This window comes from Hyla sarda, chromosome 2 (genome assembly GCF_029499605.1).
Source record: "Hyla sarda isolate aHylSar1 chromosome 2, aHylSar1.hap1, whole genome shotgun sequence".
Taxonomy (NCBI): domain Eukaryota; kingdom Metazoa; phylum Chordata; class Amphibia; order Anura; family Hylidae; genus Hyla; species Hyla sarda.
In genome coordinates this window covers 235,923,507-235,939,619 of record NC_079190.1, presented here as the reverse complement: position 1 = coordinate 235,939,619, position 16,113 = coordinate 235,923,507, and the positions used below count along the sequence as shown (strand labels likewise).

Sequence of the window (16,113 nt, the reverse complement as noted above, 5' to 3'; positions counted from 1 at the left end):
TGTGTCACACAAAAAAAAAAAAAAAATTAACTCTCAGAATCAAATTCATAAGTAAAAGCATCCCAGAGTTATTAATGCTTAATGCAAAAAATGCTCTGGTCCTTAAGGTGAAAATGGGCTTGGTCGTTAAGGGGTTAAAGCAAGTTCATACCATACTACACAAATATCTGAAGAAAAACTAGGCAAGAACACTATACAATGTCTGGCTATGAAACAGGTCATGTGACGTCATGCTTGAGATTGCCCTAAGATTATAATTTTCCTCTTACATTATTGTAGGAGGATTTGCTCCTACTATATCGTGACAACAACAATAATCCTAGATTAGTGTATATGTACGTACACAAACAAACAATTAGGGATCGACCGATATGGATTTTTTTTTTTTTTTTTTTAGAGCCAATACCGATAACCTGTGAACTTTCAGGCCGATAGCCGATAACTTATAGCGATATTAAGTGCATAAAAATTTTGGGGCATTTTAACCCCTTCAGGACAAAGCCCATTTTGCCTTAAGGACCAGAGCGTTTTTTTGCACATCTGACCACTGTCACTTTAAACATTAATAACTCTGGAATGCTTTTAGTTATCATTCTGATTCCGAGATTGTTTTTTCGTGACATATTCTACTTTAACATGGTGGTAAATTTTTGTGGTAACTTGCATCCTTTCCTTGTGAAAAATCCCAAAATTTGATGAAAAATTTGAACATTTTGCATTTTTCTAACTTTGAAGCTCTCTGCTTGTAAGGAAAATGTATATTACAAATAAAAAAAATTTTTATTCACATATACAATATGTCTACTTTATGTCTGCATCATAAAAGTGATGAGTTTTTACTTTTGGAAGACACCAGAGGGCTTCAAAGTTCAGCAGCAATTTTCCAATTTTTCACAAAATTTTCAAACTCGCTATTTTTCAGGGACCAGTTCAGGTTTGAAGTGGATTTGAAGGGTCTTCATATTAGAAATACCCCACAAAAGACCCCATTATAAAAACTGCACCCCCCAAAGTATTCAAAATGACATTCAGTCATCATTTTAACTCTTTAGGTGTTTCACAGGAATAGAAGCAAAGTGAAGGAGAAAATTCACAATCTTCATTTTTTACACTCGCATGTTCTTGTAGACCCAATTTTTGAATTTTTACAAGGGGTAAAAGGTGAAAATGTATACTTATATTTTCTCTCTCGAGATAAGTACATACCTCATATGTCTATGTAAAGTGTTCGGCGGGCGCAGTAGAGGGCTCAGAAGGGAAAGAGTGATAAGGGAATTTTGGAGAGTACGTTTTTCTGAAATGGTTTTTGGGGGGCATGTTGCATTTAGGAAGCCCCTATGGTGCCAGAACAGCAAAAAACCCTCACATGGCATACCATTTTGGAAACTAGACCCCTTGAGGAACATAACAAGGAATAAAGTGAGCCTTAATACCCCACAGGTGTTTCACGACTTTTGCATATGTAAAAAAAAAAAAAAAAAAAAAAATTCACTAAAATGTGTGTTTCCCCCCAAATTTCACATATTTCCAAGGGTTAATAGCAGGAAATACCCCCCAATATTTGTAACCCCTTCTCTTCTGAGTATGGAGGTATCCCATAAGTTGACCTGAAGTGCACTATGGGCGAACTACAATGCTCAGAAGAGAAGGAGTCATATTTGGCTTTTTGAGAGCAAATTTTGCTCGGGGGGCATGTCGCATTTAGGAAGCCCCTATGGTGCCAGAACAGCAAAAAAAAAAACACATGGCATACCATTTTGGAAACTAGACCCCTTGAGGAATGTAATAAGGAATAAAGTGAGCCTTATTACCCCACAGGTGTTTCACGACTTTTGCATATGTAAAAAATAAATAAAACATTTCCACTAAAATGTGTGTTTCCCCCCAAATTTCACATTTTTGCAAGGGTTAATAGCAGGAAATACCCCCCAATATTTGTAACCCCTTCTCTTCTGAGTATGGAGGTATCCCATAAGTTGACCTGAAGTGCACTATGGGCGAACTACAATGCTCAGAAGAGAAGGAGTCATATTTGGCTTTTTGAGAGCAAATTTTGCTCGGGGGGCATATCGCATTTAGGAAGCCCCTCTGGTGCCAGAACAGCAAAAAAAAAAACATGGCATACCATTTTGGAAACGAGACCCCTTGAGGAACGTAACAAGGGGTACAGTGAGCATTTGCCCCCCACTAGTGTCTGACAGATCTTTGGAACAGTGGGCTGTACAAGTTTTCATTTTCACGGACCACTGTTCCAAAGATCCGTCAGACACCTGTGGGGGGTAAATTCTCACTGCACCCCTCATTACATTCCGTGAGGGGTGTCGTTTCCGAAATGGGGTCACATGTGGGGTTTTGTTTTTTTTGCGTTTGTCAAAACCGCTGTAACAATCAGCCACCCCTGTGCAAATCACCTCAAATGTACATGGTGCGCTCTCCCTTCTGGGCCTTGTTGTGCGCCCCCAGAGCACTTTGCGCTCACATATGGGGTATCTCTGTAGTCGGGAGAAATTGCGTTACAAATTTTGGGGGGCTTTTTTCCCTTTTACCTCTTGTGAAAATGTAAAGTATAGGGCAACATCAGCATGTTAGTGTAAAAAATTAAATTTTTTTACACTAACATTCTGGTATAGACCCCAACATTTCCTTTTCATGAAGGGTTAAAGAAGAAAAAGCCCCCCAAACCTTGTAACGCAATTTCTCCCGAGTACGGCGATACCCCATATGTCACCCTAAACTGTTCGACAGGGCTCCAAAGTGAGAGCGCCATGTGCATTTGAGGCCTAAATTAGGGATTTGCATAGGGGTGGACATAGGGGTATTCTACGCCAGTGATTCCCAAACAGGGTGCCTCCAGCTGTTGCAAAACTCCCAGCATGCGTGGACAGTCAACGGCTGTCCGGCAATACTGGGATTTGTTGTTTTTCAACAGCTGGGGGCTCTGCTTTGGAAACAGTGGTGTACCGGACATTCTTATTGGGGGAGGGGGGCTGTGTAGGGGTATGTCTATATGTAGTGTTTTTAACTTTTTATTTTATTTTGTGTTAGTGTAGTGTAGTGTTTTTAGGGTACAGTCACATGGGCGGGAGATTACAGCGAGTTTCCCGGCGCAAAATTTGCTGCATCTCAAGATGCGAGAAACCCACTGTAAAAGCCTCGCCCATGTGAATGTACCCTGTACATTCACAGGGGGGGGGGGCACCAGCTGTTGCAAAACCACAACTCCCAGCATGCATGGTCTGTTAGTGCATGCTGGGAGTTAGAGTTTTACAACAGCTGTAGGCACACAGGTTAGGAAACACTGAGTTAGAAACAGACAATGTTTCCCAACCAGTGTGTCTCCAGTTGTTGCAAAACTACAACTCCCAGCATGCCCATACAGCTGAAGGCCATGCTGGGAGTTGTAGTTCGGCAACATCTGAAGGGCCAGATGTTGCTGAACTAAAACTCCCAGCATGCCTGGACAGTCAGTGCATACTGGGAGTTGTAGTTTTGCAACAGCTGGAAGAGCACAGATTGGAGACCATTATACAATGGTCTCCAAACTGGGGCCCTCCAGATGTTGCAAAACCACAACTCCCAGCATGCATGGTCTGTTAGTGCATGCTGGGAGTTAGAGTTTTACAACAGCTGTAGGCACACAGGTTAGGAAACACTGAGTTAGAAACAGACAATGTTTCCCAACCAGTGTGTCTCCAGTTGTTGCAAAACTACAACTCCCAGCATGCCCATACAGCTGAAGGCCATGCTGGGAGTTGTAGTTCGGCAACATCTGAAGGGCCAGATGTTGCTGAACTAAAACTCCCAGCATGCCTGGACAGTCAGTGCATACTGGGAGTTGTAGTTTTGCAACAGCTGGAAGAGCACAGATTGGAGACCATTATACAATGGTCTCCAAACTGGGGCCCTCCAGATGTTGCAAAACCACAACTCCCAACATGCATGGTCTGTTAGTGCATGCTGGGAGTTATAGTTTTGCAACAGCTGGAGGCACACAGGTTAGGAAACACTGAGTTAGAAACAATGTTTCCCAACCAGTGTGTCTCCAGTTGTTGCAAAACTACAACTCCCAGCATGCCCAGACAGCTGAAGGGCATGCTGGGAGTTTTAGTTCAGCAACATCTGGCTCTTCAGATGTTGCCGAACTACAACTCCCAGCATGCCTGGACAGTCAGTGCATGCTGGGAGTTGTAGTTTTGCAACAGCTGGAAGAGCACAGATTGGAGACCATTATACAATGGTCTCCAAACTGGGGCCCTCCAGATGTTTGAAAACTACAACTCCCAGCATGCCCAGACAGCCAAAGGCTGTCTAGGCATGCTGGGAGTTGTAGTTTTCAGACTCCTAGAAGCAGCAGAGAAGATCTTCACTGCTGCTTCTGAGGACCATACACTCACCTGCCGGTCCCGTCGCTGCTCCTCCACGTGTCCGGTCCCGCTCTGCTCCTCGGTCCCGCCAGGTAAGTCCGCCGGTCCCCTCGTGTTCCCCCCCTGTGCCGCAGGTCCCCGCGAGCCCCCGCAGCCATCGTCCCCCGTTCTGCCCGACTTCCAGGGGCGGGCAGTGCGGGGGATCTGAACTTTCACCCCAGATCACTGTGATTGGTCCACAGGGACCAATCATAGTGATCGCTGACCAGGACCATCAATGGATGGTCCTGGGGGTGAAGCAGAAGTTGTCCCCTGCTGGAAACAGCGGGACTTCTGGCAGTTAACCCGTGCGATGCTGCGCATCGCCGGGTTAACTGAATGTCATTTATAAACGCCGGGATGCGCGAACGCACTGCACAACCCGGCGTTTATATATGACATTCTGCGGGAAGGGGTTAAAGCAGGGCCCTGTAACAGCGTAGAGGGGTAATATTTCGGGTGCTTTTGTACAAGTTATCACGGATGTTCAAAGTATTAACATATTTGTGGTAGAAGTAGAAATGGCTAATAAAATTTCTACTTCTATCACAAACATGTTAATACTTTGAACATCCAAGATAACTTGTACGAAAGCACCCAAAATATTACCCCTCTTCGCGGTTACAGGGCCCTGCTTTAAAATGCCCCAAAATTTAAATGCACGGAATATCGGTATAAGTTATCAGCTATCGGCCTGAAAGTTCACAGGTTATCGGTATTGGCTCTAAAAAAAAAAAAAAAAAAAATCAATATCCCTAATTGTTTGTGTGTGTGCGCGCGCACGTACGTACGTACATACATACATACGTACATATACACACACACAATGTAGATTTTGAGGGAAATATGTTGATGGTTTAAAAAATATATCACTTTTTGTGTGATGAATACAATTACTCTATTTTGCTGTAGTTCAGCAGTATTTTTGCAGAAATAAGAATTTATTGTGGATTTGGACTTCCTAATTGATGTCAGGGGGGAAATTTTGCGATCAATATGCAATGCAACAATAACCGTGACATGATGTGGATTTCAACTTCAAACCACAGGCTGCAGATAAAAGGGTTAATGTCATGAAAACAGAAATAAAAATAAATTTGCACTGGGATCCCAACAAATCTACTATTATCATGTGAAGAGCCCCCCCACAGATTGCTAGATAGAGTATGGGAAGATCACAGCAGAACGCTTCAATCACAGGTTCAGCGCTCACTTGCACTCAGCCAGCAGGATTCTGTCAACTGAATGTTCACTGTCGCCACCAAAACCATGGGCTGTAGGATCACGCGGACGTGCACCATCTCAGACTGTGATGCAGTCAGGTGGAGTCCTACCAAAAGAATGAACATGTTCATTCTTTGGGCGGACATGCGTTCCATTCGATGGAATTCCCCAGATCGCAGAGAGCAGCAGAATCCCATTTTTCCCCGCACTCTGAACAAGCCCTCTGTAAATAGCCACATTGAGCACAGGTTTGATTAACTGGTACTGCACTGCTTAAATCATACAAGTGCTTTCAGGAATCTTCTAGAGGTGAGGAGGTCAAAATAAAGTTGGCAATATAACTAAATTATTCCTGTAGATAATGTTGAGTCACACTTTTCCAATTTTCATATGAAGCAAAAGGTCACATGCTCTTTACCTCTAAGATCTTAAATGAAACATAAAATATAATATATAGTAAGAAATACGTGACAACAGCTTTTAGCTCCTGACGTTTATCCCAAACTGTCCTACTTTCAGCATCTCTCCAAGTCCAGCTGTCTTGGACAGAGTGAGCCTTGGAAATACATTCCTTGTATATTTCATGTTAAAATGTACAGAATCTCCCCTACAGACATACATTTTCACTCCTTATGGTGTATCAAGCAGATTGATCAAATACAACACACTGTTAAAGGTTAAGAACTTTTAAAAATTGATTTTTTACTTCTCTAAACTAGATATTGGTTCAGGTTTCTTCTAAGCTGGTTGTTAATGGAAATAAAGTAGATATTTTAAACAAAATCTGTCAGCTGAATTTGATGCTAAGGGCTGCAGACACCACTGTGTATGTATATATTTATTTTATTAGGATATAAACGCAAACTGTATCGTGCCCAGTTGCTCAAGTGCTATCGTCTGGCAGGCCTTCACAACGCAAACGAAGAGGCATGCAAGGCTGCGGCACTTGCGCAACTTGGTAGTTGCCTTTTGATTTCTCAGCCAAGTGTCAAGGATGTAGTGCCATCAGCTCCAGGAAAGGTACAGTTAGGGCTGGGCGGTATACCGGTTCATACCGAATACCGACATTTTTTGTGCTGCACGATATGAATTTTAACCCATAACGCTATACCGGTTGGGCCCCTCCCCCTCAGGAATGAATGAATGAATGAATGAATGAGCCCAGCGCTGCAGTGTCCTCACATCAGGGAACTAATCACAAGTCACCCACGACCGCTGTTCTGCCCCTAATTAATTATCAGCCCAGCACTGTCCCCATCGGGGTAAATACTGATATGTCACCCACATGCGCTGCCCTCCTCATCCTCATGTTTGTTGCGGCCGCCGGCACTGACACTCTATACCAGTGGTCTTCAACCTGCCGACCTCCAGATGTTGCAAAACTACTCTATACTGTGTGGTATCCCTATGCCCGGTCTGCAAAAAAACAAAATAAACTTTAACTCGCCTCCCGTTGGTCCGGTACCGGCCTCATCTGCTTCCTTGTGAATGGAACAGAACGTCGGACAGCAGTCAGCCCATCACCGGCCGCAGCGATGTACCGCCACGGCTGCTGATAGGCTGAGCCCACTATCATGTAAGAAGCTGTTCAGAGCTCCTTACATGACAGTGGGCTCAGCCTATCAGCGGCCGAGGTGGAACATCGCTGTGGCCGGTGATAGGCTGACGGCTGTCCGACATTCCCGTCCCTAACATAGGGCAGACGTCGGAACATGCGTGAGTTTATTTTGTTTACCTTGTGTCTGCGCCTGCAACAAACAGCATGAGGAGGGCAGCGGGTGACATGTGAGTATTTACCCCGATGGGGGCAGCGCTGGGCTGCTAATTTATTTTTGTTGGGGGTGGGGGGGTGGGGGGGGAACCGTGGAACCGCCAAAAGTTACAAAAATACAGTGATACGCAGATTTGGTCATAGCGCCCAGCCCTAGGTACAGTTTGCTTTAACGTCTCAACAGCCATCTAATGGTTCAATACAGCTGACAGATTCCCTTTGTCCTCTGTACATGATTGTGGGAGCAGCCATCTCATCTGAGCTGCTGCTCCGCTTCAGGGACAACAAACAGGTATGGCACAACCAAAAAATTAATTTTTCTTGGGAGAAATTAAGAAAACAGCAATTTAGTTTTTACTGAGGGCACTTTACAGTAAAAAGACATGTTATCGTTATTCTGTAAGTCAATGAAATTATAACAACACGTTTACACAGCTTTTCTAGTATTGTAAAAAAAAAAAAAAATCTAAATCTAACTTTCTACACAAAATATGGTTTCCAATAACTATTCTTCCCCCTGAAACTTTAGTTTTCTTTATACAACACTGTATTAGGGTTTCTTTTTTTATGCTGTGATCTACAATTTTTAATTGATGCCGCTTTTGCACATATGACTTTTTTTTTCACATCCTAAAACCTCCAGCTTAGAATTAAATGTCTAAACCAAGTGGGACCAAAGTAGAGAAAAAGCAGGTAATGTATTGTGCCTTATTTTGCTGGTATGTAATAGGCACTGTTATAGGAACCAATATCAAAGATTGACAAGAAAAAATTTAAAGGGTACCTTTAAAAAAAAAAAAAAAAAAAAAAACTTGATTATAGATTAATGTATGCTGAATAACTTTCCAATTGCATGTTATTAGAAAGTATGCTTCTATTTAAATTTCCCCTTTGAAAAAGTGACCACTAGGGGTCTCCCTACCAGTCCTGGCCGTAAGCCCCATTTATAGATTTCAGACTCATGCTGGATTCCGAAATGTCAGACTGCAGCCGGGACCCAGACAAGCTCAGCACTGCTCCCTGCCTGTCAATCAGACAGGCAGGAGCCAGCACTGTGCTCAAAGCACAGAAGAGCATACTCCTGACTCTGCCTTACTGCATGCCCTCATTCATTTTACTTTCTGAGCTCCAATCTTTCTTCTCTCTGCACATGCAGTTGTAAGCAGAGAGAGGATTTAGAGCTGCAGGCTGCTGTGTTGATAGCCTCTATATGCTGGGTCAGGTCCCCTTCCTCCCTCACACTAGGACAGCTGAATGAGCAGCCAAGAATACAATAAATCAGGTAGAAAGAGCGGGCTTTGGATGAAAAGAAAAACAGGCATAGTGTCAATTAGAGTAAGGGACAGATGGGGCGGGGGATTAGGAAGAGTTTAGATCATGATAGGTACTCTAACAGAAAACTTTCATAGGTTGAATGTTCTCATTACATAAGGGATAAACTCACCTTTTATTAACTGGTTTCTCATCCTTCTCATATGGCTTAACAAACCATTTTCCTATGCGGACAAAATTTCGGTTCATTAAACACCGCTCCAGCAGGTTATGAATGGCCTTGAATAGCAGAGTACGACAATCGTATGAGAGACCATTATCCCAAATGCCATCTTCCTCCACTAGAAAGGGAGAAAGAAAAAAAATGATTTAAAAAAAAAAAAAATAATAATAATAATATTATAAAGTAACAAAGCCACCAGCAAAGCACTGTTGCCTAAGTAAGACATTTCCCATAGTCATATCAAGTCTTTACTGCACACTTATCTGCCTGGTAGGTTGCACATTAAATAGCATGTAGAGGAAAACCATTGAATTACTGAATGTTGAACTTGCTATACAGGAATATCTATACAAATGCCTATAAAGGGATACCCTAGTGGATGATACAAGTGCCCATTATACAGCCCTTTTACGATATTTACATACACAGGTTGTGTACAGATAACCACATACCACCACCACTTATGGGCAATTCCTGAACAATGCATACTTCAAATGCAGTTACTGTATAGAAGTTTACACATTGCCATACACAAACTAGTAAGTATATACATTTTATCGGTGATGCTGCTATTTTTTGCTGTCAAACTCCATTCTCAACTTTAGGTTGATTTTAATGCTTACCAAGAAAATACATTTATATATTTGCTATACAAGTGACTCTCTTGTGGTTGTATTCACATGCACCAATGGGCAGTTTGCATATACATACTAGCAGTGTGATATCCTGTAATTTCTTATTTTTATTTATTTATTTTATTTATATAGCGCTATACAGTGACCAGGACAATGGAGGAGATTTATCAAAAGCTATGCAGAGGAAAAATACCATGTTAATTAACATTTGCATAATGTTGAGAAAATGACAAAGTATTCTAAACATAACATTTTGTAAAAAATAAAAATCAATCTATGTTCACACTCTGTTGGCACAAACTTCAAGGCCAGCTGAAAATAAAATTGTTGGACTGCACTACAGGCATAAAGTAGTACAGACCAATGTGTATGGGCGTCTCCTGGTTGTCCATTAAAGGGTCCCTAGACATCTTATCCCCTGTCCATAGGATAGGGGTTAAGATTTCTGATCATGGGGGTCCCGCTGCTGGGGACCTCTGCGATCTCTCCTGCACCTGGCTGATGACGGGCGATACAGGGGCCGGAGTATCGTAACGTCACGATACTCCGGCCCCCATATCGCCCATCAGCCACGGAGCTTTCTATGCTCTGTGCAGCTGGTGAACGGGGGTGCTGCAGGAGAGATCGCAGGGGTCCCCAGCAGCTGGACCCTCACGATCAGACATCTTAGCCCCTATCCTTTGTATAGGGGATAAGATGTCTAGGGGAGGAGAACCCCTTTAAAGTGTGCCTGTTATTAGCAAAAATGTTTTATAGAATGTAGAAAACAACATTATATGTATATTTGTAATATACATTGGTTAAAGAAAATTTTAATTAAAAAAGTGTATATTTTTGTCCCTGCAGTTATCGCCGGTGAGTCTCTGTAAAAAGACCAAACACAGGAATTGTGGGTGGACAAGCAGGACTCTGTGCACCGAGGACAAGCTGGGCTCTGTGCAGTGAGGCTCTGCGACACACTCGTGGCTATCACAGCAGGATGATTGACAAGCCAGGAGCCTGCACAGTGCCCTACTTGTCCTGCCCTCACTTCCTGTATTTGGACTCTTCATAGAGACACATAGCTGCAGGGACAGCATTTTTTCAGATAAAAATATATAAATTTAGCCAAATGATTATAAATATACATATAATGTTATCTACATTATACAAAAAGTTTTTGCTAATGACCGGTAAACTTTCATGGCCGATTTAGGAGAAAAGAATCGTACATGATGAACCTTTTGTTTTCTTACAGAAGATCAGGTCACAGCTATATTGCCCTTTCCAAACTGAAATAAACATTTAGTAAATACTTGGTACATTATGACTAGTAATATTTACTATTTGTTTAAAGGAAATCTGTCACCAGTGTCATACTGTTCCGTGGTGGGGATCCTCCGTCAGCTCCGGGCACCCTGCTTGGGGCACAGGCATAGCTTACTGAGGTCACTGCTGCTGCGACACCCAGCAGAGCACAGCAGCGGTTTGGGGCATGGACAGAGCTTAATGACATCACCTCTGCTGCTTCCTGCTGGATCCCGCTGTGAGAAAACAGCAGTGGTGACATCAGTAAGCTCCACCCGTGCCCCAAGCAGTGTATAGAGCGGAGCTCATGGAGAAGATTATCGAAGATCCCCGCCAAGGAACGGGACAAGGTGAGTACCCTTGTCATCAGTGTCACCTGCACCATGTCGGTACTGACAAGTTAGTGCAGGTGACACTGGTGACAGATTTCCTTTAATTCCAGCACAGCTGCATCCATACCCTTCATTCCTTTAAAGGGGTACTCTGGGAAACTAAACCCATAGCACATCCTTCCCCTCTCACAAACCCATTTGTCTAAAGATCATTCATTAGCTGTATAGAGAAGTTTCCCCTCCTTCAGCGGACACTTACATGAAGAGAGTTAGAGAAAGAAGTACATTGTCAGATCCCCCTGGTCTCTGTGCAAAGCCCTCACTAAGAGTAGCCCCAACCTCCTGTTTTCTAGGAACCACACACCCCTGCCTCTCCCCTCGCTGTGTGAGACCTTTCTGGCACTACACCTGCTGTAGATCCAATCACTGACTGCTTCGATTCAGAGCATAGCAGGATTTATTGCTAAGTTTGAAAGAAAAAACATGTACAGTGTGTGCTGCTCACTGTGTGTTTACAACAAAGCATGTACACAGATAGTAACAGCAATTGGCTGGTTGCCATCCTTTTATGAGTCTAAATCAGTTCTGATTAGATAAAAAGGTGCAGTCATCAAACACCACACCATCAGCCAAAGAATATATGGGAAATATAGGCAGCATTAGGGAATCATTTCAGTGTGAAACCACATCCAATATGGAGCCAAACTAATGCATGCCACATCATCTAAGACAGGTAAGCACAAGACATATGCAAAAATATTCTCTAATAGCTTATATAGTTAATCCCATTGCTTTTTTAAAAGGAGATTTAAAAACTAAACAGGAAAGGTTGTTAAAAAAAAAAAATAATAATAATTCTACTCAATAATTCACTGGTTAAATTATCAGCTGCTCCAGTGCAGACACCCTGGTGCCCCCCATCTAATGATGCCATGTACATCAAACATGACCGCTGCTTTATTTTTTGCTAAATCACTTCTGCAGTTCAGGGGAAACACATCTCAAACATAGTTCTTTAACAGTGAATTTCCTGTCCCTCCTTGGCTGACAGACATGCAGGGTTCTACTTGAAGTTAAAATCTGTTTGCATATTGTATGCCTGCATTATTGAAAATAATGGCACACCCTCATTGAGTGACAGTGGCCACAGTGGAGAATCTCACCGTCCATGCACCAGGCGCAGGATTTGCAGACAAGGATGGGCTGGATGCCAAGTCCTGCATATAAACCAAGGAGACACCAAAATCTGCAGAAGAATATTTATATATCTATCCACACACACTTTACTCACAGTGTCATGGCCATAAATGTTGGCACCCCTGGAGTTTTTCAAGAAATTGAAGTATTTCTCACAGAAAAGGATTGCAGTAACATGTTTTGCTATACACATTTATTCCCTTTGTGTGTATTGGAAGTAGGAAAATATACAAGAAAATTGGACATAATGTCACACCAAACTCCAAAAATGGTCTGGACAAAATTATTGGTACCCTTAACCTAATATTTGGTTGCACATCCTTAGGAAAAAATAACTGAAATCAGTCGCTTACTATAACCATCAATAAGCTTCTTACACCTCTCAGCCGGAATGTTGGACCACTCTTCCTTTACAAACTGCTCCAGGTCTCTCTTATTGGAAGGGCAACTTTTCCCAACAGCAATTTTAAGATCTCTCCACAGGTGTTCAATGGGATTTAGATCTGAACTCATTGCTAGACACTTAAGAACTCTGCAGCGCTTTGTTGCCATCCATTTCTGGTTGCTTTTTGACGTATGTTTGGGGTCATTGTCCTGCTGGAAGACCCAAGAACTCGGCCGCAAACCCAGCTTTCTGACGCTGGGCTGTACAGGGAGACCCAAAATCCGTTGGTAATCCTTAGATTTCATGATGCCTTACACACATTCAAGGCACCCAGTGCCAGAGACAGCAAAACAACCCCAAAACACGATTGAACTTGCACCATATTACACTGTAGGTACTGTGTTCTTTTCTTTGTAGGCCTCATACAGTTTTCGGTAAAATTATGTGCTTTACCAAAAAACTCTTGGTCTCATTGGTCCACAGGACATTTTCCCCAGAATGATTTATTTGACTTACTCAAGTTCATTTTGGCAAAATGTAGTCTTACTTTTTTATGTCTCTGTGTCAGCAGTGGGGTCCTCCGGGGTCTGCTGCCATAGCGTAGAGCTGGGCGTTATTACCAAAAATGTGTATCACAGTATTTTGGTAAATTAAGGTGGTCCCACCGTTTATCAGCCCAGCGCATGTGACCCCGCGAGCGCTCCCCCCCACCCCAAAATAATCAGCCGCTGTACTGTACTATCCTGAGCTTCAGAAATAAACAAAATAAACTTTAAACTCACCTTCTTCCTACGTTTCTCCAGAACCAACCTCACGGTCTCTCCGCTGATATTAGAGGATAGAGAGATACATATATACACACACCAGGAAATTCCGCTTGGAAACTCCACTGCAGCAGCCTCCTATTGTTTTCAATTGTAATTTCTGACTCCGCCAAAAGAGTTAAAATGGTCATTCTTTTAGCGTAATTCCGTGCAGGCTGCATTGCTGTCAATAGTGAGTGTATGGCCATTTGGTCCTCATGCTGATGGATTTTGGATACATTCCAATATCAATCACGTCCTAATGAGGCAAGACCCTATGCCTGTGAGACCACACTGAAGAGAGTATGCATATTCAGAGATCAAGGGCATTTGGCGGCAGAGGCAGAAAAACTTGAAGAGTCAGCTTCCGCCTCTGTGGTGCAAAGGATTATATTTGCATATTAATACAACAAATGCATGCACCGGAGAAGGAAATGTAAATTGTCCACTAAACTACGGAGTTAACAAATAAAAACAAGCCCTGCACTCTAGATTTGGCACATTACACCATATCCCTTCCTAGTATATGCACACAGCCAGATTTCAGGGAAGGGGAAGCAGACGATTTCCATATCTTTAACCACACCTACAGGTATCATTATGTCGATCTTAAGCCGAAAAAATATTAACCCATGGGCAGCACATTGTAATACACTTGGCTTTGCAGAGGCAGAGCAGAAAATGTGCTGTCCCTTCTGTGCCTTTGATGTATTTTGTACCTAAAAAGGACAACTGCAGTGCTAATGAAGTAGTGCTCTAAGGTCATTAAATAAGAATTTATGCAACTTACTAATTGTGCTCCATTACCTTTTCTGCACAGTTTAGCTGCTTTGCTGTCACAGGAAGTTGCTGCCTGGGGCTCTAATGTGAGTAGCGTCTACCTGTTATTCCCTATGGGGCTGTCAGCTAGGTCGACGCTACGTCACAAACTCCCAGGATCCTTCACTCCCCCTGCAGCTCCTCCAACCTCATACATATTCATTAGGCTGTTCTGTGCTCTGCTCTAATTGGCTGAGCGAACAGTAGGGGAGTTTCAGGGCTGTGAGTTGAGCCGTTTGGATGTGAGCAGAAACAGAGCCTGTGTCTGCAATCAGCTTTAGCATGGCCGGCTCCCCCCTCGGTCTCCGTGGTGACATCTGCCCGGGTGCTATAGTGTGCTGCCTTCAGTGAAGGCAGTAACCCTTTATGTGCCTGCCTCTCACAACCATGTTAGCTATTGTACTGTGAGTCCCTTTTCTCACTGGCCTCTTGGAATAAAGTTTACAGCAGTGTGCTGCTGAGAGAAAGCATAGCATTCCTGTGGGTCACTGCTGCTGAGAGGTCCATAAGTCCACATTGTCCCCCTGTCCTCAGTCCCTAAATGTTGCACCATAATCTATACCAGTGTTTCCTAACCAGAGCAACTCCAGCTGTTGCAAAACTACAACTCCCAGCATGCCCTGACAGCCGTTGGCTGTCCAGACATGCTGGAAAATGTAGTTTTGCAACAGCTGGAGGAACCCCTGCAACTCCACACTGTACATTATAGCTATGTAAGCTGTTTTCCAGGCAGCTGCAGCCAGCTCTCCTATTGGACAGGGGAGAACATGTGGTGAGGATGGGAGGGGATAACCACAAGGGAAGGAGCTGTGGGCGTCACTATAATAATTTATTATAATATCCTTGGGGGGAGAGGAGGGGGGGGGGGGGGGGGGGAGAGAGAAGCAGCTCAAAGGAACCAGGAGCAGGGGGTCATAGGAAATGTAGTCTTTATGACATGGCTGCTTACTGCTTTGGGTGGCAATTACCAGAGAACGGCTGGACCGTTTTTGACAAATTAGGTATCTTTGGAAAGGTCTTTTAATGAGCTATGAGGTAAACTTTTTAAGAACGTAAAAAAAAAAAATATATATATATATATATTATATATATAAATAAAAATGTATGTCAACTACAGGTAAATCCATGAAAGGGTTCACTAAAATATATGTTACATGGTTCCAGGAAGCGTACAAAAAGGCAACATTGGGCATATTTATTAACCCCTTAAGGACACAGCCGGCGAGAAGGAAAAATAAAAACTACCTAAGAGACATTTTTCATCCACAGACTCATATGAGGGTTTGTTTTTTGTGCAACCAATTGTACTTTGTAAAACACCTTTCATTTTACATTTGTATAGCACCACAAAAAAATTTTTTTGGGAAAATTGTTAAGAAACCCATAATTCTTTATTTTTTATTTTTTTACTTTGTGTACGTTACAGAGTTTTAACTTTCTTAATTTTCCATTTGCAGGGCTTTATGCACAGTAATTTGTAGTTTCTATCGGTACCACTTTTGCATATGTGTGACTTTTGGTTACCTTTATTCTTTTTTCCTGGGCTGTGACGTAACTGAATAGCATCAAATTTGGACTTTTATTTTTAATGTTTACGCCATTCCCCATATGGGATCATTAACATTATATTTTTAGTTCAGACATTTCTGCACACGCACATAGCAAATATGTTTTTTTTTTTGTTTTGTTTTTTTTACATTTGTTTAGCAGACTGAGGGGAATTTTATTTTTATTGGGGTAGGGGCTTTTTTTTATACTTAAA

General features: G+C 42.6%; 1 protein-coding gene across 2 annotated transcripts in view; it reads right to left on the bottom strand.

Moving 5' to 3' along the window:
• MED13 (mediator complex subunit 13) overlaps positions 1 to 16,113 on the bottom strand; it is a 148,455-nt gene that overhangs the window by 110,411 nt on the left and 21,931 nt on the right. For both annotated transcript variants that reach the window (XM_056556697.1, XM_056556696.1), the window contains exon 3: positions 8,843 to 9,011. In XM_056556697.1, the coding sequence (XP_056412672.1) occupies positions 8,843 to 9,011 (169 nt within the window). The remainder of the gene's footprint in view (positions 1 to 8,842; positions 9,012 to 16,113) is intronic.